The 22,194-nt window shown below is 43.7% G+C and overlaps 1 protein-coding gene across 2 annotated transcripts in view; it reads left to right on the top strand.

Moving 5' to 3' along the window:
• LOC124006845 (transportin-1) overlaps nucleotides 1-22,194 on the top strand; it is a 63,846-nt gene that overhangs the window by 27,497 nt on the left and 14,155 nt on the right. For both annotated transcript variants that reach the window (XR_006833845.1, XM_046317042.1), the window contains 15 exons: nucleotides 4,361-4,494; nucleotides 5,522-5,603; nucleotides 6,714-6,836; nucleotides 7,186-7,304; nucleotides 7,758-7,818; nucleotides 8,295-8,472; nucleotides 11,184-11,336; nucleotides 11,574-11,799; nucleotides 12,111-12,282; nucleotides 13,501-13,587; nucleotides 17,382-17,489; nucleotides 17,919-18,077; nucleotides 19,106-19,193; nucleotides 19,293-19,391; nucleotides 19,483-19,578. Coding sequence is in view for 1 of the 2 variants with exons in the window: in XM_046317042.1 (XP_046172998.1) it covers nucleotides 4,361-4,494; nucleotides 5,522-5,603; nucleotides 6,714-6,836; nucleotides 7,186-7,304; nucleotides 7,758-7,818; nucleotides 8,295-8,472; nucleotides 11,184-11,336; nucleotides 11,574-11,799; nucleotides 12,111-12,282; nucleotides 13,501-13,587; nucleotides 17,382-17,489; nucleotides 17,919-18,077; nucleotides 19,106-19,193; nucleotides 19,293-19,391; nucleotides 19,483-19,578 (1,885 nt within the window). In the remaining variant the exon portion in view is untranslated. The remainder of the gene's footprint in view (nucleotides 1-4,360; nucleotides 4,495-5,521; nucleotides 5,604-6,713; nucleotides 6,837-7,185; nucleotides 7,305-7,757; nucleotides 7,819-8,294; nucleotides 8,473-11,183; nucleotides 11,337-11,573; nucleotides 11,800-12,110; nucleotides 12,283-13,500; nucleotides 13,588-17,381; nucleotides 17,490-17,918; nucleotides 18,078-19,105; nucleotides 19,194-19,292; nucleotides 19,392-19,482; nucleotides 19,579-22,194) is intronic.

Raw genomic sequence — 22,194 nt, 5'->3', positions numbered from 1 at the left:
TTTTTCTCACTCCTTTCCTTATCACACTTCTGGCAGAAACGGGTTGTCATCCCTTTCAGCATTGCACCTGTACTGCCTCTGTAGCTCAATTCCACTTCGCAAAGTTTGCATTTCATCACACTCTCATCTAACTTCTCAAAGTAGCGTATTGCCATACAGGACTTTCTCACTCTCTGACATTTTTCTTACAGATAATGACGATGACGTGCGGCGCACTTTTTATCCGTGGCATATCAATTAAAAGATGCATATCTCCTACTAATTTACAGCATTTATTTTTTACCATGATGATGATGATTATGATGATGATGATGATCGTGGCCTGTTAGTGGCAGTTTTGTGATAACTGCACTGTGATTTTATGTTAACGATCCCGTTTAAACATTCACACCCCTAGTTAGGGCAGCATAGTGTATCAGTATGAAGAAACTGATTCTTCAATAGAAATCTCCGATTACATTTGTAGACGATGTCATGGCGACGTTGGCTAGGGGAAACGCCTTCACACTGCTTGCTTAGCGAGTACCACTTCCTCTCATTTCGGCCTATTCCTGTCGCAAACTCGGGTCCTCCACTTCACAAACACACGTGGCCACCCTCAAGCGTCTTAGCCGATCGTGCCACCAAAAGCTCGATAATGAGGCGACGCAAGCAGGACATTTTAAGGCTGAGGAGTACATGTCACAAATCCCCATGTGCTACACTTGCTAAGCTCATGTTCAGAAGCACGTCATCAGGTCTAAAGGTTTAGAAACTGGCCAAATTTGTATTTTTAGCAATCCCATGAGTGTTTGCAAGTTCAGACAGATCAGCAGTATCTGATTTGAGAAAGTGCTGTCCCATGTATCTCCAGTAAATATAATGTCTGTTCTAGAATGTCCTTCTAGCCAATCAGAAATGAATTTGAACAATTAACCAATAAGGCCTGAGGAGGTGTGGTGTATATAGCAAATATACCACAGCTAATGGCTGTTCTTATGGACAACGCAACGTGGAGTGCCTGGATATAGCCCTTAACCTTTGCCTACACAGTCTCCATCCTAATAGGCTTGCATCCACTTCCTTGTAAGCTATATCATTGCTGACCTTGGTTTAACCTTGGTTGGACCGGCTGTCTCTCATACAGACCGAAACCTTATTTTCTTTAACCACATCGTCTCGGTCTCAGTCTCTAAGCTGACTGGTTGGAAGGAAAGAGCGCCCGCCCTGGAAATGGTTACCTAGGAAACGGCCCTCAGACAGCACCGCTGCCACGGCCGCCGTGGTCTTTGTTGCATTCCTCTCCGTGTGTGTAATGTATGACTGAAGGCATATTGAATTTGTCTGCCACTGCCGTCAATCCCAGAATATATATTTCCCTGGGCTGCATTATCATTATTTACAGACAGAACTGCAAATCATCAGGTGCATTCAAACATGATGCAGGCTTACATCGTCAATGTCCTCATTAGATTTAGACAATGGGGCTTTTCAAGGGGCTTGTGCTTATTTGTGTGTACATTGCCTTCAGAAAGTATTCATAACCCTTGACGTATTCCATGTTTTGTTGTTCTAGCCTGAATTCAAAATGTATTTAAAAAAATAAATAATAATAATCTCACCCATTGACACACATTGCCCTACAATGACCGTGAAAGCATGTTTTTAGAAATGTATTGAAAATAAAATCCAGAAATATCTAATTTACATAAGTATTCACACCCCTAAATCAATACTTTGTAGAAGCACCTTTGGCAGAGATTACAGCTGTGAGTCTTTCAGGATAAGTCTCTAAGAGCTTTGCACACCAGGATTGTGCAATATGTGCATATTCTTTTTTTGAATTGTCAAACTCTGTCAAATTGGTTGTTGATCATTGCTAGACAACCATTTTCAGGTCTTGCCATGGATTTTCAAGTAGATTTAAGTCAAAACTGTAACTCTGCCACTCAGGAACATTCACAGTTTTGTTGGTAAGCATCTCCAGTGTAGATTTGGGCCTTGGTGTTTTAAGTTATGCTGAAAGGTGAAGTCATATCCCAGTGTCTGGTGGAAAGCAGACACAGATTTTCCTCTAGGGTTTTGCCTGTGCTTAGCTCCATTCCGTTTCCTTTTTATCCTGAAAAACTCCCCAGTCCTTAACGATTACAAGTTTACCCATAGCATGATGCAGCCACCACTATGTTTGAAAATATCAAGAGTGGTACTCAGTAATGTGTTTTATTGGATTTGCCCCAAACATAACACTTTGTATTCAGGACAAAAACTGAATTGCTTTGCCACATTTTTTGCAGTATTACTTTAGTGCCCTGTTGCAAACAGGATGCATGTTTTGGAATATTTGTATTTCGTACAGGCTTCCTTTTCACTCAGTTAGGTTCGTATTGTGGAGTAACTACAATGTTGTTGATCCATCCTCAGGAGAAAACTATCACGGCAATTAAACCCCCTAACTGTTTTAAAGTCCCCATTGGCATCATGGTGAAGTCATTGAGTGGTTTCCTTCCGCACAGGCAACTGAGTTAGGAAGAAAACCTGTATCTTTGTAGTGATTGGGTGTATTGATACACCATCCAAAGTGTAATTTAATAACTTCACCATGCTCAAAGGGATTTTCAATATCTGCTTTTTTTATACCCATCTACCAACAGGTGCCCTTTTTTGCGAGGCATTGGAAAACCTCCGTGGTTAAATCTGTTTTGAAATTCTCTGCTCGACTGAGGGACCTTAGAGATAATCGTATGTGTGGGCTACAGAGATAAGGTAGTCATTCAAAATATAATGACACTATTATTGCATGCAGCCTATAATGTGATTTAAGAAAAATGTGTACTCCTGAAAGTATTTAGGCTTGCCATAACAAAGGGGTTGAATATTTATTCAAGACATTTCAGCTTTACATTGTTTTAAATTAATTTGTAAACATTTTGAAAACCACAATTCCGCTTTGACATTATGGTGTATTGTGTGTGGGCCAGTGTCAACTCTAAATGTAATCCATTTTAAATTAAGGCTGTAACACAAAATGTGGAAAAAAGTCTAGGGGTGTGAATAGGCACTGTATATAATATACAGCTGTGATGTTTGCTAGTTTTGGGCTCACGGTCATTGAGTGACTGAGGTTGGGAGAAAATAATACATTGTAAGTGTGGAAAATAAGACACTCCTGTAGCGTAGTGCATAGACACATGTGGCTCTCATTGATACACTATGTATACTGAATGTGGACACCCCTTCAAATGATTGGATTTGGCTATTTCAGACAAACCCGTTGCTGACAGGTGTATAAAATTGAGCACCCAGCCATGCAAACATTGGCAGTAGAATGGCCTTACTGAAGAGCTCGGTGACTTTCTACGTGGCACCGTCATAGAATGCCACCTATCCAGCAAGTCAGTTTTTCAAATTTCTGTCCTGCTAGAGCTGCGCCGATCAACTAAGTGCGAAGTGGAAACGTTTAGGAGCAACAACGGCTCAGCCTCAAAGTGGTAGGCCACACAAGCTCACAGACGGGACCGCGGAGTGCTGAAATTGTCTGTCCTCGGTTGCAACACACACGACCGAGTTCCAAGCTGCCTCTGGAAGCAATGTCAACAGAGAACTGTTCGTCGGGAGTTTCATGCAATGGGTTTTTGCAAGAAGCGCCCGACGAACAGTTCTCTTTTGACATTGCTTCCAGAAGCAGTTTGGAACTCTGTAGTGTGTGTTGCAACCGAGGAAAGACCATTTCGGCACTCGGCGGTCCCGTCTGTGGAGGACCCAACTCCATTTTAATGCCCATGATTTTGGAATGAGATGTTCGACAAGCAGGTGTCCACATACTTTTCGTTGTGTATATCTAGCTGCTCTGCCAAGTGGACACCTGCTGGACTCATGTTTAGCGTGTGTGTGTGCTCACTGTGAGTGTGTACCAAACTGTATATCACGGAAGCGCTGTTTACCTTTATGGTAAAAACGTTCTTTACTTCAGTTGTTATAAAGCGACTACAGTACACACTGACTGCCTCTCCCTTGACTAGGCCTATAGTGTAGCTGTTTTTATGTTTAACCGTCAAATTCATCAGTACCTCCTGCTGTTCATTTCCTAATTTGGCCAGCCGGGTCTGGTTTATGTGTTTGTGTCCTTGTGCTGACGTTAGATATAGTACTTGTCCTTTTTTATAGGTTGACTCAGGATTGATGGAGTGTGACATGTTTCCTGTCCATATGGTCTCTGCTCCATCTTCTGTCTTTGAGGCGACTGTCTGTCTGGCCCTGAAACATGTTGGCTAACCCTTCACCTCCTTCACCTTTCATCTCGCTATCCCTTCCTCCTCTCTCTTGCTATTTTTCAATCTCTCACTCTTTTTCTCTCTCCACCCCCCCCCCCCCTATCTTTTAGGGGGCGTTTGGAGCTCTTCAGAAAATCTGTGAGGACTCCGCAGAGGTCTTGGACAGTGACATGTTGGACCGCCCGCTCAATGTCATGATCCCAAAGTTTCTGCAGTTCTTCAAGCACAGCAGCCCCAAGATCAGGTACTGGCTATCTCTCCCGCTCCCCCTGCTCACTGCCTTGTCTCTCCTTCAGTCCTCACTCCTTGGCCAATGAGGTTCCTTAACAGCCCTTACCGCCTGATCAGGCACTCAAATTAAACCAAATATATTTATAAAGCCTTTTTTTACTGCAGTTGTCACAATGTGTAGGGTGCACTAATATGAATAGTGTAAAATAAAATGTGAAAATACTACATGTCATATCCATCTTACCTCTATTGTTTTATGTCCTCTGGATTTTATGAAGAAAGATGACTAGTTCAACGGTGAGCCTTTCAGTTAGTTAGCCTCAGTTCGTGTACAGAATCCAGCCTAGCTGACTATTATATCTTTGTTGTCTTTTTTTGGCCTCCATTGATTTAGTTGCCCTAATTTTGGCCATCATAAAAGGGTAAAAACTCCAATAACCTTTGAACGGATTATGATAAAGACATTAGGTTTGGACCATTGGTTTTCTTTAGAGGAATATCTATCCAATTAACATATCTTACCTATTGGTCAAAAGATGCATTTTTGTTTGGACACACTATAAAGTGACTTATAATAACCTGGCCTAGACCACAGACAGCAAGCTGAAGCACAGTGGTAAGCAAAAGTCCCTAGAAGGAATGACTGTACTCTAGTATGAGTGTACTGTACCTCCCTCTCTCTCACAGCCTTGCCTTTTTCCCCCACTCCTCACTCCCGGGGGAGCCAACACTTTGCACCTCCTCTAATCGGTCCCAAAACAACCCATAGCCAAGTATTTATAAAAAAAAAATTGAGAGAAATTCATAGGCGCTTTGACCCAAAATGTCCCCTCACAACCCTCTTTCCTCAGGCTTATAGATTAAAATTTCTCTCTGATTTGTATCCATCCTTTGGTGTTATCAAGGTCTGAGATCCCAGATAGGAGACTGGAGAAAAGGGAGGTGGGGGGAGGAACAGAGACCGAGGCAGCGTTGATGAGGGGATCATGTGAATTTGTCTTGTGTGAAGTTAAGGTTTTAAAGGGCATGTTGTGTTGCAGGTCTCATGCCATCGCCTGCGTCAACCAGTTCATCATAAGTAGGACCCAGGCCCTCATGCTGCACATCGATGGCTTCATTGAGGCAAGTCTGACCCCGCAGTGACCTCTGACCTATACACTCTGACCTCTCATAACCCCCAGACAGCCCTGTAACTCTCTAATATGCCCACAAAGTCAGACACGTGGTATGGTATGAGGCTTATGTGACCCCTAAGTTATGTAAGCAAGTCATACACCACACGTACAAACACACAACTAGCACATATTCCCCTTGACACACACAACATCTCTGCTGACCATCACACATAGCCATTAGATTATCACACACCCACCCCAGCCCTAAGACCCAGAAGGCGTCATCCAGGCAGGCAGGTATATGGCCTTAGTGCAGTGTGTTAGTGGGTTAGCTCTGAGCCTTTAGGCAGCACAACACTGTTCTACCCTAGCTTCAGTTCAGTACACAAACCCCAATTCCTCCGATTGGATCAGGGCTGGTAAGCCGTTGGAAGTAGATCAGGTTAACCACTGATGAGCTTAAATTCCAGCCAGCTGGGCCCTGGATGAGGACAGATGCACCCAGCACGGTGACGTTGACAATACATGACAGGCAGAAGAATATTGCAGGCGGATAAGGGATAAAGAAAAGGCTGCTGTTGAAAGTCCCTCTGTCTTTAGGTGTAGGGGTGAGAGAGCGGGCACTCGGCGTAGAAGAGGGACAGGTCACATGGAATCTGATTTGCATACTCTAAATTGGTTTATTTCTGTAGGGTGTTTTTATAAAGCTATTTTCACTGGAGTTCTTTATGTGATAACAGGCTGAAGGCCAGAGTTGATAGCAGGCTTTGAGTAAAAGGAGATGGCTGTGGTCAGTAGAGGCTCAGGTGGTTGGTAGATGGCTAGAGGCTCAGTAGTTGGAAGTGGTACAGGTCAGACCTCAGGATGCACATGAAGACATTAATGTCTGAACTCAAGTAACCTTTCCTTGGCTCTATCTCAATTGCCCTAAAATATGTCCTTATCTCGTCTCCTTCCCTTTGTCTTTAAGATTGGAAATGCGATTCAATATTAATGGGATTATTATTATTATTATTATTATTATTTTACAAATAATGTAAAGTGAGGAATGACAGTCCCTTTGAGACTAGTGTGGGTACATAGGTGTACAATGTTTGACCCCCTTCCCTCCCTGTAGAACTTATTTGCCTTGGCGACTGATGAAGAACCGGAGGTGAGGAAGAACGTGTGCAGAGCTCTGGTCATGCTGCTGGAGGTCCGCATGGACCGTCTCCTACCACACATGCACAACATTATAGAGGTGAGACTAGGGCTGGTTGGCGTAGGACTGGGGCTGGTTGGCGTCGGGCTGGGTGGTGTAGGACTGGGGGAGGGATATAGGCGGTTGAGATGAAGGGACAGGGCGTGGGGAGGGATATAGAGATGAAAAACAAACCAAGAGACTAGAATGGGTTCAGCCAAGTCTTTCATCACATGAGCTCAAGATGCCACCTAGTGGCCAAAAGCTATATTTCCCAACTTGATCCATAATCAGGTGATTGTGGCTGCCCAGCTTGTGGCCTTGGAATGGATCCTGAATATTGATGGAGGAAGTGCACTACAAGTATAATGCAAAAGGACACATTTTCCCCTGGTACTCTCCTTCTCAGTACATGCTGCAAAGGACTCAGGACCAGGATGAGAATGTGGCTCTGGAGGCCTGTGAGTTCTGGCTGACCCTGGCTGAACAGCCTGTATGTAAGGACGTTCTGTGTAACCACCTCTCCAAGTGAGTAACACAATTTACACACACACACACACACACACACACACACACACACACACACACACACACACACACACACACACACACACACACACACACACACACACACACACACACACACAGAGAGAACATCTCACAGATGATACTACAAGAATGTTAGATATGGCATATGGGAAAACAAAGACGGTCATAGCAGCACAAACGCTTTGTGACACATGCACAGTACAACACCAGCCTCCATATCAAAGCTTTAGCTATAACATTTGCTCCATTCCCACACTAAGTTGTTCTAGACCTCACCCTTGGGTGTACTGTCCTCATCCTGTCACCCCGGCCATTGCTCAAGAGACATAGCTGTTAGAGCTCATCTGTTACACGATGGTGACAATGCTGACGTGTAAATGTGGCCTGTCCTTGCCCCCTCTCCCCTACCCTCCATCCCCTGTCTATTTTCAGGCTGACTCCGGTGCTCGTCAACGGGATGAAGTACTCGGAGATCGACATCATTCTGCTCAAGGTCAGTCTGCTCCGAGTGTGAGCCAGGAAATGGATCTATGGGCTGCTAGACTGCTGCTGCACTGGAGACTGTGATTAAGATGTACTAGACACATCACACCTCAACCCTGGAGGAGGGAGAGGGTGGAGGGTATTGCAAGGCATATCAATCTTGTTGCTGTGCATGACTCTTGTCTCAACCTTGGGTATGTGTTGGTCCTGAGGTTTGAGTATAACCTGTCCCTGACCTGTCACTATGGTTACAATTATACACATTTTTAAAGATTCATAAATATGTATGGGTCTCTGTCTGCTTGTAAGATTATAGTCTGATAGGTTAACTGACAGCTACCCAGCTACAGCCTAAAGGCAGCTCAATGTCTTAAAGTAGTATAAATAATTTGAATTGCATATGTGTGTGTGTCTGTGTACACTTGCGAGTGTCTAACTTTGTGTTTTAGTGAGACTTGTGGGTTTAATTGTGTGAGTGTGTGTCAGGGTGACGTGGAGGAGGATGATGAGGCCATCCCTGACAACGAGCAGGACATCAGGCCCAGGTTCCACCGCTCCCGTACGGTTGCCCAGCAATACGAGGGTGACCGGGACGGCATTGAGGAAGATGACGATGAAGACGATGAGCTGGAAGATGATGACACCATCTCTGACTGGAACCTCCGTGAGTGGACCTCTATCTGTTTTTCAAATTAAATCAAATTGTATTAGTCACATGCGCCGAATACAACTGTTGTAGACCTTACAGTGAAATGCTTACTTACGAGCCCCTAACCAACAATGCAGTTAAAAAAAATATATGGATAAGAATAAGAAATAAAAGTAACAACTAATTAAAGAGCAGCAGTAAATTAACAATAGCGAGACTATATACAGGGGGGTACCGATACAGAGTCAATGTGCAGAGGCACTGGTAATTTGAGGTAATATGTACATGAAGGTAGAGTTATTAAAGTGACTATGCCAAGATGATGACAACCGAGAGTAGCAGCGGTGTAAAAGGGGGGGGGGGGTGGCGACAATGCAAATAGTCTGGGTAGCCATTTGATTGAGGTGTTCAGGAGTCTTATGGCTTGGGGGTTGAAGCTGTTTAGAAGCCTCTTGGACCTAGACTTGACACTCCGGTACCACTTGCTGTTCGGTAGCAGAGAGAACATTCTATGACTGGAGTCTTTGACAATTTTTAGGGCCTTCCTCTGACACCTCTTGGTATAGAGTGATCAAATTGCCATAACAGGCAGACAAGTTGCCATAACAGGCAGTGACGCAACCAGCCAGGATGCTCTCTGGTGCAGCTGCAGAACCTTTGAAAATCTGAGGACCCAGGCCAAATCTTTTCAATCTCTTGAGGGGGAATAGGTTTTGTCGTGCCCTCTTCACGACTGTCCTCGTGTGCTTGGACCATGTTAGTTTGTTGTTGATGTGGACACCAAGGAACATGAAGCTCTCAACTTTCTACTGTAGCCCCATCAATGAGAATGGGGGTGTGCTCAGTCCTCTTTTTTCCCTGTAGTCCACAATCATCTCCTTTTGTCTTGATCACGTTGAGGGAGAGGTTGCACACGGCCAGGTCTCTGACCTCCCTATAGGCTGTCTCGTCGTTGTTGTGTCATCGGCAAACTTAATGATGGTGTTGGAGTCCTGCCTGGCTGTGCAGTCATTAGTGAACAGGGAGTACAGGAGGGGCCCCTGTGTTGAGGATCAGCATGGTGGATGTGTTGTTACCACCTGGGGGTGGCCCGTCAGGAAGTCCAGGATCCACTTGCAGAGGGAGGTGTTTAGTCCCAGGGTTCTTAGCTTAGTGATGAGCTTCGTGGGCACTATGGTGTTGAACGCTGATCTGTAGTCAATGAATAGCATTCTCACATAGGTGTTCCTTTTGTCCAGGTGGGAAAGGGCAGTGTGGAATGCAATAGAGATTGCATCATCTGTGGATATGTTGGGGCGGTATGCAAATTGGAGTGGGTCTAGGGTTTCTGGGATAATGTTGTTGATGTGAGCCATGACCAGCCTTTCAAAGCACTTCATGGCTACTGATGTGAGTGCTACGGGTCGGTAGTCATTTAGACAGGTTACCTTAGTGTTCTTGGGCACAGGCGATATGGTAGTCTGCTTGAAATGTGTTAGTGTTACAGACTAGGACAGGGAGAGGTTGAAAATGTCAGTGAAGTCACTTGCCAGTTGGTCAGTGCATTCTCGCAGTACACGTCCTGGTAATCCGTCTGGCCCTGCGGCCTTGTGAATGTTGGCCTGTTTAAAGGTCTTGCTCACATCGCCTGCAGAGAGCGTGATCACACAGTCTTCTGGAACAGCTGGTGCTCTCATGCATGTTTCAGTGTTCTTTCCCTCGAAGCGAGCATAAAGTAATTTAGCTTGTCTGGTAGGCTCGTGTCACTGGGTAGCTCTCAGCTGTGCTACCCTTTGTAGTCTGTAATGGATTTGCAAGCCCTTCCACATCCGACGAGCGTCAGAACTGGTGTCCTGATCTTAGTACTGTATTGACACTTTGCCTGTTTGATGGTTCGTCGGAGGGCATAGCGGGATTTCTTGTAAGCTTCTAGGTTAGAGTCCCGCTCCTTGAAAGCAGAAGCTCTAGCCTTTAGCTCAGTGTGGATGTTGCCTGTAATCCATGGCTTCTGGTTGGGGTATGTACGTACGGTCACTGTGTGGACGACGTCATTGATGCACTTATTGATGAAGCCAATTGCTGATGTGGTGTACTCTTCAATACCATCGGAGGAATCCCGGAACATATTTCAGTCTGTGCTAGCAAAACAGTCCTAGACCTTAGCATCTGCTTCATCTGACCACTTTATTGATCTAGTCACTGGTGCTTCCTGCTTTTAATTTTTTCTTGTAAGCAGGAGGACAGAATTATGGTCAGATTTGCCAAATGGAAGGTGAGATGCGTCTGTGTGTGTGTTGTAAAGGTGGTCCACAATTTGTCCCCCCCCCCCCCCCCCTGGTCTCACATTTAACATGCTGATATACATTTGGTAAAACGGATTTACGTTTCCCTGCGTTTAAGTCCCCGGCTAATAGGAACGCAGCATCTGGGTGAGCGTTTTCTTGTTTGCTAATGGCGGAATACAGCTCTTTCAATGCTATCTTAGTGCCAGCCTCTGACTGTTGTGGTATGTAAACACTTACTCGGTTTTCTTTCCACATTCACAATTTCTCTAGCTCTCTCTCCCTCCCCTCCAATCTCCATCCACTTAAGTCCAATGCTTTTGTCTTTATCTTGGCGTCTCTCTTCCAGCCTTACCCCACATATGTACAATATACCATCGATATTGTTGACCTTTTTTTGTGGGCAAGGGTGCTTTTCTGTGTACCCCTCTATACTCACATGTCCTTCTCTCTCTCTGTTTTCAGGTAAGTGTTCAGCAGCGGCGTTGGATGTGTTGGCTAACGTGTTCAGAGACGACCTGCTCCTCCCTATCTTGCCTCTCCTCAAAGAGCTCCTCTTCCACCCAGAGTGGGTCATCAAGGAGTCTGGAATACTTGTTCTGGGGGCCATCGCTGAGGGTAAGGCCCTGTTATAGTACCCTAACCCCTAAGGTCGGGGGGCGACTACTAGAAACCCGAGGGAAGAGAAAGGGAAGGAAGTGTTATGCCGAAAGAGATGGGAGAAAGAGACTTTGGAGGGAGGATGAGAATCACCTGGAAGTGCTACAATATCGTCTATATGTAAACTTTGAAACCAGCAGACATCATTGGCATACATGGTAATTATAGTAATAACACCCACCTTTGTCCTCGCAGGTTGTATGCAGGGTATGATTGCCTACCTGCCAGAGCTCATCCCCCACCTGGTGCAGTGTCTGAGTGATAAGAAGGCCCTGGTGCGCTCCATCACCTGCTGGACCCTGAGTCGGTATGCCCACTGGGTGGTCAGTCAGCCACCTGACACCTACCTGAAGCCCCTGATGACTGAGCTGCTCAAACGCATCCTGGACTCAAACAAGAGGGTGCAGGAGGCCGCCTGCAGGTGAGAGGGAGGTTGACTGTGGTTCAGTTGCGGTCAGTATGTGGTTTGCTGTGGTTACTTTTGTTCAGATGTGTCCTTTTTTTCTTCTTTCTTTGTAACTGATCGATAGATAACCAGTAATAAGTGGCTTTTTGTTTTCCCACTAAAGCTAGTGATGACTGTCCTTGGGAGTGGAAGTAAAGATGATGATCATTGATGTTTGGTTGACCCAATCAAATGTTTTTGAACAGCTTGATTGCAAAGTTATGTTCCAAACTACCCTTTATTTTTCTCTCACCCCTTTCTCTCTCTCCTCTTCTCTCCCCTCTCAGTGCCTTTGCCACTCTGGAAGAGGAAGCGTGTACAGAGTTGGTTCCCTACCTGGCCTATATTCTGGACACTCTGGTGTTTGCCTTCAGCAAGTACCAACACAAGAACCTGCTCATACTGTATGACGCTATAGGGACGCTCGCTGACTCTGTGGGACACCACCTCAACAAGCCGGTACACACAGAAGCACACACAAATACTAGGGATGTGATAAATGGAACATTTTGCTTTACGTTTAAGCTAGAGAGATTCGTTTTTTTTTTTGCATGGATGTTTCTCAATCGACCGCATCTGCCAATGTCGGCCTTCCGCATTTGCGGTGAAAGGGGCCGAGCTACAGCAGTGTTTGTCAGACCATGAGACATCCCACAACTAAATTACTGTACCTTCATACTTCCATTTATTTGTATGGGTTACCTTCAGACAGTCCCGTGACACTTGTGGGGGTTGTAGAGCAAAACTGAGAACACCTTCGTGTTCGTGAGAGTCCCCTTTCCACCAAACCTTTTGGATGCTAACAGACGTTTTTGTGAGAAGACCGATTTATTTTTTTATATATTTTTTTTTAGGATGACTCATGGGCTGACGAACACTGCTGTAGCTCGGCCACCTTCCACTGCAGATGCGGAAGGCCGAAATAGGCGGATTTGGTGGATTGAGACGGAGCCCGTGCAAAAAATATCTCCAGCTTACACTGAAGGATTTTGATGGGAATTTTAAAAAATGATTTATTTAGATTGATGCGCTGGTTAAGAATTAAAACAAAACAATTAAAACTAACATATTTGAGTTTAGTAGGCCCCGCCCTCGCACAATTCCACATCAATTCACAATGCAGAATAATAGTCATATTAGGCATGTATGCTACAGTAGGGCCAGGCAATGAAGTTGTATTTTCCCGCAGTCATATACCCATGAAAGTGCCTCGGCTACGGCCCGTTTGTTTGTAAGGGTACACTACGGCTTTTTAAATGCCGACACGGAACCTTCTCTGGAGACTAAATCATCTTGAGGATATTCTACATGTGACAGACCGAAGAACTAAAACACTTGCATCATTAAATAAGTGAAAGAGCCGGTGAGGTAGATGCACTGTGACCTCAAAGTGTGTGTGTGTGTGTGTGTGGGGGGGGGGAATGTTCAGATAGGAATTCTCGTCTTTACACACACACACACACACACACACACACACACACACACACACACACACACACACACACACACACACACACACACACACACACACACACACACACACATACATTCCACCAATGTCTCCCACACACACCACAATGACTTGAGCAATACAGAATCTGCACTTGCATTTGATTTCCCCTTTCAGGTGCCTGTCGGATTGTGATTGCTAATGTGTGTACTACTGTATGTGTTTAGGAGTACATTCAGATGCTGATGCCCCCACTGATAGCAAAGTGGAACCAGTTGAAGGATGAAGACAAGGATCTGTTCCCTTTACTAGAGGTGAGCCTCACCATTAGGGTTGCATAGCTACAGGTAGTTTACCAAAGTTACCGGAAACTTAAGTAATTACGGTAATTAAACTAAAATCTATGTCGCTCTATTGTAAATCTGGAAATGTATTCTTGATTAACTTTAAAAAAAAATGTATTCATATAGTCTTCATTTTTATTTGTGTCCTTATTGTCCATGAGTTTCTATTAGATAGACCATATGGTTAAAGAACAAGTATCCTACATAATGAAAAAAAGCATATAATCAACAATGGCATTATTTTCAATGAACTCTGCAACTTTTTCCACAACTGCCACCAGTTTGACACCAAAACATTGACAAAAAAGACATGTGACCGACCAGCAGGATTCGGCCTTATGTAGCAAAACAACAGATTGCTTGACATCAATGTTTTGGTTAGTTTCTAGCTTGTTAGGCAGTTCAAATAATGACCATATCATATACAGTTGATGTCGGAAGTTTACATATCTTAGCCAAATACTTTCAAAGTCAGTTTTTCACAATTCCTGACATTGAATCCTAGTAAAATTTCCCTTTCGTAGGTCAGTTAGGATCACCACTTTATTTTAAGAATGTGAAATGTCAAAATAATAGTAGAGGAAATTATTTCAGCTTTTTTTTCTTTCATCACATTCCCAGTGGGTTCAGAAGTTTACATACATTCAATTAGTATTTGGTAGCATTGCCTTAAACAATTTAAACTTTGTTCAAAGTTTCGGGTAGCCATCCACAAGCTTCCCATAATAAGTTGTGTGAATTTTGGCCCATTCCTCCTGACAGAGCTGGTGTATCTGAGTAGGTTTGTAGGCCTCCTTGCTCGCACATGCTTTTTCAGTTCTGCCCACACATTTTCTATAGGATTGAGGTCAGAGGGCTTTGTGATGTCCACTCCAATACCTTGACTTTGTAGTCCTTAAGCCATTTTGCCACAACTTGGAAGTATGCTTGGGGTCATTGTCCATTTGGAAGACCATTTGCTACCAAGCATTAACTTCCTGACTGATGTCTTGAGATGTTGCTTCAATATATCCACATAATTTTCCTGCCTCATGATGCCATCTATTTTGTGAAGTGCAGCAGTCCCTCCTGCAGCAAAGCACCCCCACAACATGATGCTGCCACCCCCATGCTTCACGGTTTGGATGGTGTTCTTCGGCTTGCAAACCTCCCCCTTTTTCCTCCAAACATAACGATGGCCAATATTGCCAAACAGTTATATTTTTGTTTCATCAGACCGGAGGATATTTCTCCAAAAAGTACAATCTTTGTCCCCATGTGCAGTTGCAAACCGTAGTCTGGCTTTTTGGAGCAGTGGCTTCTTCCTTGCTGAGCGGCCTTTCAGGTTATGTCGATATAGGACTCATTTTACTGTGGATATAGATGCTTTTGTACCCATTTCTTCCAGCATCTTCACAAGGTCCTTTGCTGCTGTTCTGGGATTGATTTGCACTTTTCACACAAGTACGTTCATCTTTAGGAGACAGAACGCGTCTCCTTCCTGAGCGGTATGGCGGCTGTGTGGTCCCATGGTGTTTATACTTGCATACTATTGTTTGTACAGATGAATGTGGTACCTTCAGGCATTTGGAATTTGCTCCCAAGAATGAACCAGACTTGTGGAGGTCTTGGCTGATTTCTTTTGATTTTCCCATGATGTCAAGAGGCATTGAGTTGGAAGGTAGGCCTTGAAGTACATCCACAGATACACCTCCAATTGACTCAAATGATGTCAATTAGCCTATCAGAATCTTCTAAAGCCATGACATCATTTTCCAGGTTGTTTAAAGGCACAGTCAACTTCTGACCCACTGGAATTGTGATTAAGTTAAATAATTAAGTGAAATAATCTGTCTGTGAACAATTGTTGTAAAAATTTACCTGTGGAGTGGTTGAAAATCGAGTTTTAATGACTCCAGTCTAAGTGTATTTAAACTTCCCACTTCAACTGGAGCTGACAACGTCTTAAATTGAGCTGATTTGTATTTTAATATTACAGGAAAATAAACTGACATCAAGATAATTATTTACAAGTTAATGGTGAGCTCATTACAGAAAATAGCTTACGGTCGTGAGTTTTGACGAAGTAAAAGCAGGGCATTCTACCAGAGAATTTTAGAACTTGGACACTGTCTCTTTGGCCTAACGTTATATCCTAATATGACATTGGTGCAGGGCATGTTCTTCACATTACCGTCGCTGGTAAACACACTCTATATCAAATAAAATTCATGTTTATCACATGCACAGGATACAGAAGATGTAAACGGTACAGTGAAATGGTTACTTGCATAGTGGAGTCTTTTGTTTACACATGTGCAGTAGCTAGCTAGCTAAACAATGGACAATAATCCCAACTCATAACATTTACTACCCTGCATGAATCTGCTGGTAGCTAAAGCCAACAAACTAGCTAGGTTCAATGTTAGCTAGCTAGCTAACATTAGGCTATAACTAGCAATGAAAATAGATCTGAGATATGAATAATATTACTACATTAGATCATACACGTTAGCTAGCTTGCCAACAGTACACTTGAACTAGAAATGAAAATTACTTTCTGACAATTAGAAATGTATAATATCTGAATGTAGCTAGCTAGACTCTCTTAGCCGTATACATAGATGAACGCTTCCCCCTCTGTCATGGATGCCACGGTTGCCCTTAGTTTGAAGATGTAATCCGGAGACAATTGTTTTATACAACAGCCTTCTGTGTGTTGTCTTTTCAACTTCTCCATCTCTTTAGCTGTCATACTCTGCTTTCACCGGGCATTCCACTGATCTCAAAACTCTGTTCTCCAGAAAGTGGAGAGCATTAGAAATTCTTATGCAATTCTTTGTGATATCTTTAAAAAAATCTGCGTTAGAAAGGATAAACCTATACATATTGAGCAGCTCATGTTATAGACCAAAGCATGCTACATGGCAGACCAATCCGAATTCAACACTCGGCATCTCCAGCCCATCCATTATCTCAGCCGATCATGGCTAGTGGGAAGGTTCGTGACTTTTTCTGTGGCTAAACCAACTTGACTTGTAATGTAACCATTTGATTTGTATTTACAGATGGCATCGTTTGTTATTAAGGCACAAGAAAGTTACAGAAGGCATTTCTGCAAATGCATTTTGATTTAAAAAATGTTCAAATGCCTCCTGTAAAGTAGTGATGCGCGACATATGCCTAGTTTCCTGAAACGAGTCACATATTGACATGGTAAAAAAAGTGTGTAAGAAAATATAAAGAATATTTCACATTGAAACCCTCATGAAACCCCAATGGTATTCATTTAGGGTTTATATTTGGGATGTTTTACAGCTTTGTCATTATATTTTAATTTTAAAATCATCTTATTGAATTATTTCATATACTTTACATGTACATGCCACACATAGGGCCATAGATAATGACCGACACCTGTGATAATCTCATGTACCCAAAAGGGCCGGTAGATTAAATAAAATCCTTGAATGATACCAATTCTGGTAGTTTACTGTTAAACTTTGAAAAGTTTCCAGTAATATACCCTCCTTTTGCAGCCCTACTCACTGTCCTCTAATCAGACCAATCCACTAGCCTCAAGGGGAGTTTCTCACTCTTTACCGACAACAAATGCTTACCCTGTAAAACGATGAATTACTTCCTGTAACTGAGGTTATCAAGAATAATATTCTTTCTTCCTCTTATGTCCTCTCTCTCGTCCCATCCCCTTTCTCTCAATCCCCCCAACTCTCTTCCCCCTCCCGCATTTGTCCTTTCTCGCTCTCTCATCATCCCTCTCTCAGTGCCTTTCGTCAGTAGCCACGGCTCTCCAGAGTGGTTTCCTGCCCTACTGTGAACCTGTGTACCAACGCTGTGTTAACCTGGTGCAGAAGACCCTCGCTCAGACTATGGTGAGACACACGGGCACGCACGCACACAGTGCACATACAGTGCATTCGGAAAGTATTCAGACCCCTTGACTTTTTCCACATTTTGTTACTTTACAGCCTTATTCTAAAATGGATAATATTCATTTTTAAAGGTCCACACCCTACCAAGTGTCTGTCTCGTAAATTATGTAAATGTTTGGCCTGGATTCTGGCTCCCCTAAATCTGTCTGTTGCATGAGTAACTTTGTTTGTGTAGCGCAATGCTTGTTTTCTTGCCTGTAAGCAATATATTGTTTGTGCCAACTGGCTGCGTGAGTTGGCACTGAACACACCATTGGCACAGATTGTGTGTGAGAATGTTCGGAAGACTTTCTGCTTGCAGTAGGGCGTCATGCCTGGGGAATGTGGCATCTAATTGTACCCCCCCCCCCCCCCCCCTCCATCATCCAGCTCCACCAGTCCCAGCCAGACCAGTACGAGGCCCCTGATAAGGACTTTATGATTGTGGCCCTGGACCTACTCAGTGGATTGGCAGAAGGGTTGGGCGACAACATCGAGCAGCTGGTCGCGCGTAGCAACATCCTAACGCTCATGTACCAGTGCATGCAGGTAACCTGTGTCCTCATCTAGAGCCGTGACGATAAACCGAAAATCACCGCCATTGCCTTCCTCTTACCGGTGCATTTAGTTTACATCGGTCATTTTCAGTTTTATTTTTTTATTTTTATTTTTTTTTATTTATTTTTTGCTACACAAAGTTGCTGTAGATTGTTCTAAAACCATTATTTGGTCAACAGGAATAGCCTATGGATTATGTTGATTCCTGCTATGAAGGTACTGTATCTGCCTGACCCCGTTTCGCTGTCGGCTGCTGTGTGAGCGAGCCATTCTCAATCTCTCCCCACTCTGCTCAAGGAGGGAGAGATGCATTCTGAGAAGAACAAGCATATGACCGTTGCTAAAAATACAGTTTTCAAGGCAACTACTGTTGTTCTAGTTACATAGAGGAGAGTCGCAGCTTTCCGTGATTTTTATCATGTATTTCTCACCTCCTTAATATTGAGTTCATGGCACCACTACATCCGGAGAAGGCTGTAGTTAGTATGGTTTTGATGCGCCCAAAGAGCGCAGTGCACCATTTGCAGTGAATAGTAGCCTAGCCCTAACACTGGAAAGTTTGTGTAGGGCATCAAGCTACATTTACAGAATGATTAATCAATTAGCCTACATGGCTATCTAGCAACAATATCATATTTAGAGTTAGCAATCTCACTAAGTGTTTTGAGTTCCCACTTCCTCAGGTGGTGAATAAATAGCCTATAGTGTAGGCCAACATGGACGAAGATGTCAGAAAATTCTCTGAAGCACCAAAAACTACCATCACAGTTGTTTGTCTTGACACTGCCGCTAATGTAAAGTTACTATACATTAAATGTTACTTTTAGAAAAAATTGTATTTGTTGTTATCGACAAATTCTCTCTTAATCTCTTTACTGTTTCCTCTCCCAACTATTTTCCTCTCTCTCTCCTTCGCCTTCTCTTTCTCTCTCTTCCTTTGTCTTCCCCTTTCTCTTCATCTCCCCCTCTTTCGCTCTCTCTCGCTCTTCCTTTTTCTTTTCTCTCTTCCTCCCACTCAGGACAAAATGCCTGAGGTGCGTCAGAGCTCCTTTGCTTTGCTGGGTGACCTGACTAAGGCTTGTTTCCTGCACGTAAAGCCGTGCATTGGTAAGTACTCTTTCTCTTAATCCACAGTAACACACCGCTTCGTAGTCCAAACGTCAGGTTATCATTTACTGATGATATAAGCCTCTCTCTCCTGTGCAGCTGATTTCATGCCTATATTAGGCTCTAATCTGAACCCAGAATTGATATCGGTGTGCAATAATGCAACATGGGCAATCGGAGAGATATCTATACAAATGGGTGAGTGTTCGCAAAATGTCACAAAAGTCACACACACACTTGCACTCACACACACAGCCTCCTTCACAGACCTTTTCCCGCCTTTCCCCAGGTGCTGAGATGCAACCATACGTGGCCATGGTGCTGCACCAGCTGGTTGAGATCATCAACAGGCCCAACACCCCAAAGACCCTGCTGGAGAACACAGGTACCACAAGGTGGCACTTTGCTGAGCCCGCCAGCCACAGTGCAGGGAGGTGTCGCACAGTCCATCAGGCCTGCTCTGAGCGCGTCCCAATCGTTCCTCCCTTCTCCAAAAGTGTGCACTTGTTCACTTCCCTTCATGGATTTGACAGGAAATGACCGGTATATGAAAACTCCCCCTTGCCAAGACTAATCCAAAGCGTTTATATTTTTGGGGAGTAGTGAACAAGTGCACACTTCAGGATGAAGGAGAGATTATTGGGATGCACCCTCTGACTGGAGAGAGGCCATTCATCTCTATTATCTGAAAGCCTCCCCAAGCCCTATGCCTTACAGGTTTCGCCCAACTATTCCAACTATTCCTACCAATCGATTTATGGCTTAGAGGCTCTGTTTATGGGCTGTTGGGTCCCAGGTAAAGTAAAAAAAATGTTGCTCAGGTGGAAAAACTGAGTGAACCAGGTTTCCACCCATTTATTTATTTTTTTACCCCTTTTTTCTGCCCAATTTCATTATGACGATCTTGTCTCATTGCTGCAACTCGCCAACGGGCTTGGGAGAGGGGAAGGTTGAGTCGTGCGTCCTCCGAAAACATGAACTGCCAAACCGCGCTTAACTGACAACCGAAGTCAGCCTGTAGGTGCCCGGCCTGCGTGAAGTAGTTGCTAGAGCCAATTTTTATTTTTTTAAATAGACCGCTCACTCGGGAGGCCTCCTGAAATCCTTTTATGCGAGTAAAGTACATGTCGGATAAAAAATGTCATGACAGGCCTGATTTGAATGGCACATTTTGTCTAAACGTTCCAAATGTTGACTAAACAAAATACTCTAGACAAGGTGAACTTTTTGTCTGTAAAATTAGAAATGGCATTGGAAACTAGACTGGTGACCCACACTAAATTCTTCCGCTGCTCTTTCATTCGCTACATACGTTAGTCTGCAATCATTGGAAGTCATTTGTGGTGACGCTTGGCATTGTACAAAAGTCATCATCGATTGTATCCTCTCCAACCAATCAGATTATCAAACCCAATGACGAATGTTCAATCTGCCGCTTTACCCACGTGTGTTCTGGCTCTGGCCCAACCGATTTAGTTTCTGGACCAATCAATGGCCCGGAATGTTCACATTCGGTGACGCGTCAGGGAGGTACTCGGATCTAGACTAATTTCAGAGAAGAAACTAATGTCCATGGGCGTGGTGTACCGTTTGGTCGAGGCAAGGCGTCTGGGTAGCCAGGCACGGTTGAAACCCCTTTATACACAAATAAATATAATAACAATTGATATAATAACCATCATATCGAAGTAAACTTGAAGTAACGCAATATGTTGTGTAGTCCTCCCACTACGACTTCGGGGAAGCATGCAGTTTATTAGGCTACAGATTAAATAAATGATGATCAACTTCACAGGGTGGTGAAAGAGCACGGTGATGAGCTTGATGCTCCTTTCCAATAAATATTGAGGATCTTATTCTGGTGACATGAGGTTTGACGCTTGATGGCTGTTTGACAAGGGGGAAAAATGAATGCTCTTAGCATGTATGTATCCTACCTGCACTGTACCTGCAAGCTGTTGGTTAGAGCACACAAATGCGAAGACCAGAGTGGGCACATTCGCTATATATAATGGAACATTTGTTGTGACAAAACCAACAGTAGGGTTGAATATGCGATAGAAACCAATTTAACTTGTATTTCTTTATTTGTTACATGGGAATTTAACTGCAAACTTTATTTTATATGCACCACGTCATCACGCACAGCCTTTTATCCGCAACGTTATTTTATATTCACCACGTCATCACGCACAGCCTTTTATCCGCAACGTTGTTTTATATGCACCACGTCATCACGCACAGCCTTTTATCCGCAACGTTATTTTATTTTATCCGCAACATTGTTTTATATGCACCACGTCATCACGCACAGCCTTTTATCCGCAACGTTATTTTATATGCACCACGTCATCACGCACAGCCTGTTATCCGCAACGTTATTTTATATGCACCAAGTCATCAGGCACAGCCTGTTATTTTATATGCACCACGTCGTCATGCACAGCCTTTTATCCGCAACGTTGTTTTATATGCACCACGTCATCTCGCTCAGCCTTTTATCCGCAACGTTGTTTTATATGCACCACGTCATCTCGCACAGCCTTTTATCCGCAACATTGTTTTATATGCACCACGTCATCACGCACAGCCTTTTATCCGCAACGTTGTTTTATATGCACCACGTCATCTCGCACAGCCTTTTATCTGCAACGTTGTTTTATATGCACCACGTCATCTTGCACAGCCTGTTATCCGTAACGTTGTTTTATATGCACCACGTCATCTCTCAGCCTTTTATCCGCAACGTTGTTTTATATGCACCACGTCATCACGCACAGCCTTTTATCCGCAACGTTGTTTTATATGCACCACGTCATCACGCACAGCCTTTTATCCGCAACAAGTCAATTTGATGGAAACACATCGCTGGTGTGAAAATGCGCGTTTTTATGCAGATTTTATAAAATTAGCATGAGAATCTGTCACCAATTGGATGGAAACCTAGCTATAGACTAAGAATCTTGGAAAGTTTTTTTTTAAACCGAGCGAAACCTTTAAG

The sequence above is a fragment of the Oncorhynchus gorbuscha genome, linkage group LG20 (genome assembly GCF_021184085.1).
Source record: "Oncorhynchus gorbuscha isolate QuinsamMale2020 ecotype Even-year linkage group LG20, OgorEven_v1.0, whole genome shotgun sequence".
NCBI classification, from domain to species: domain Eukaryota; kingdom Metazoa; phylum Chordata; class Actinopteri; order Salmoniformes; family Salmonidae; genus Oncorhynchus; species Oncorhynchus gorbuscha.
This window is presented reverse-complemented; position numbering and strand designations above follow the sequence as displayed.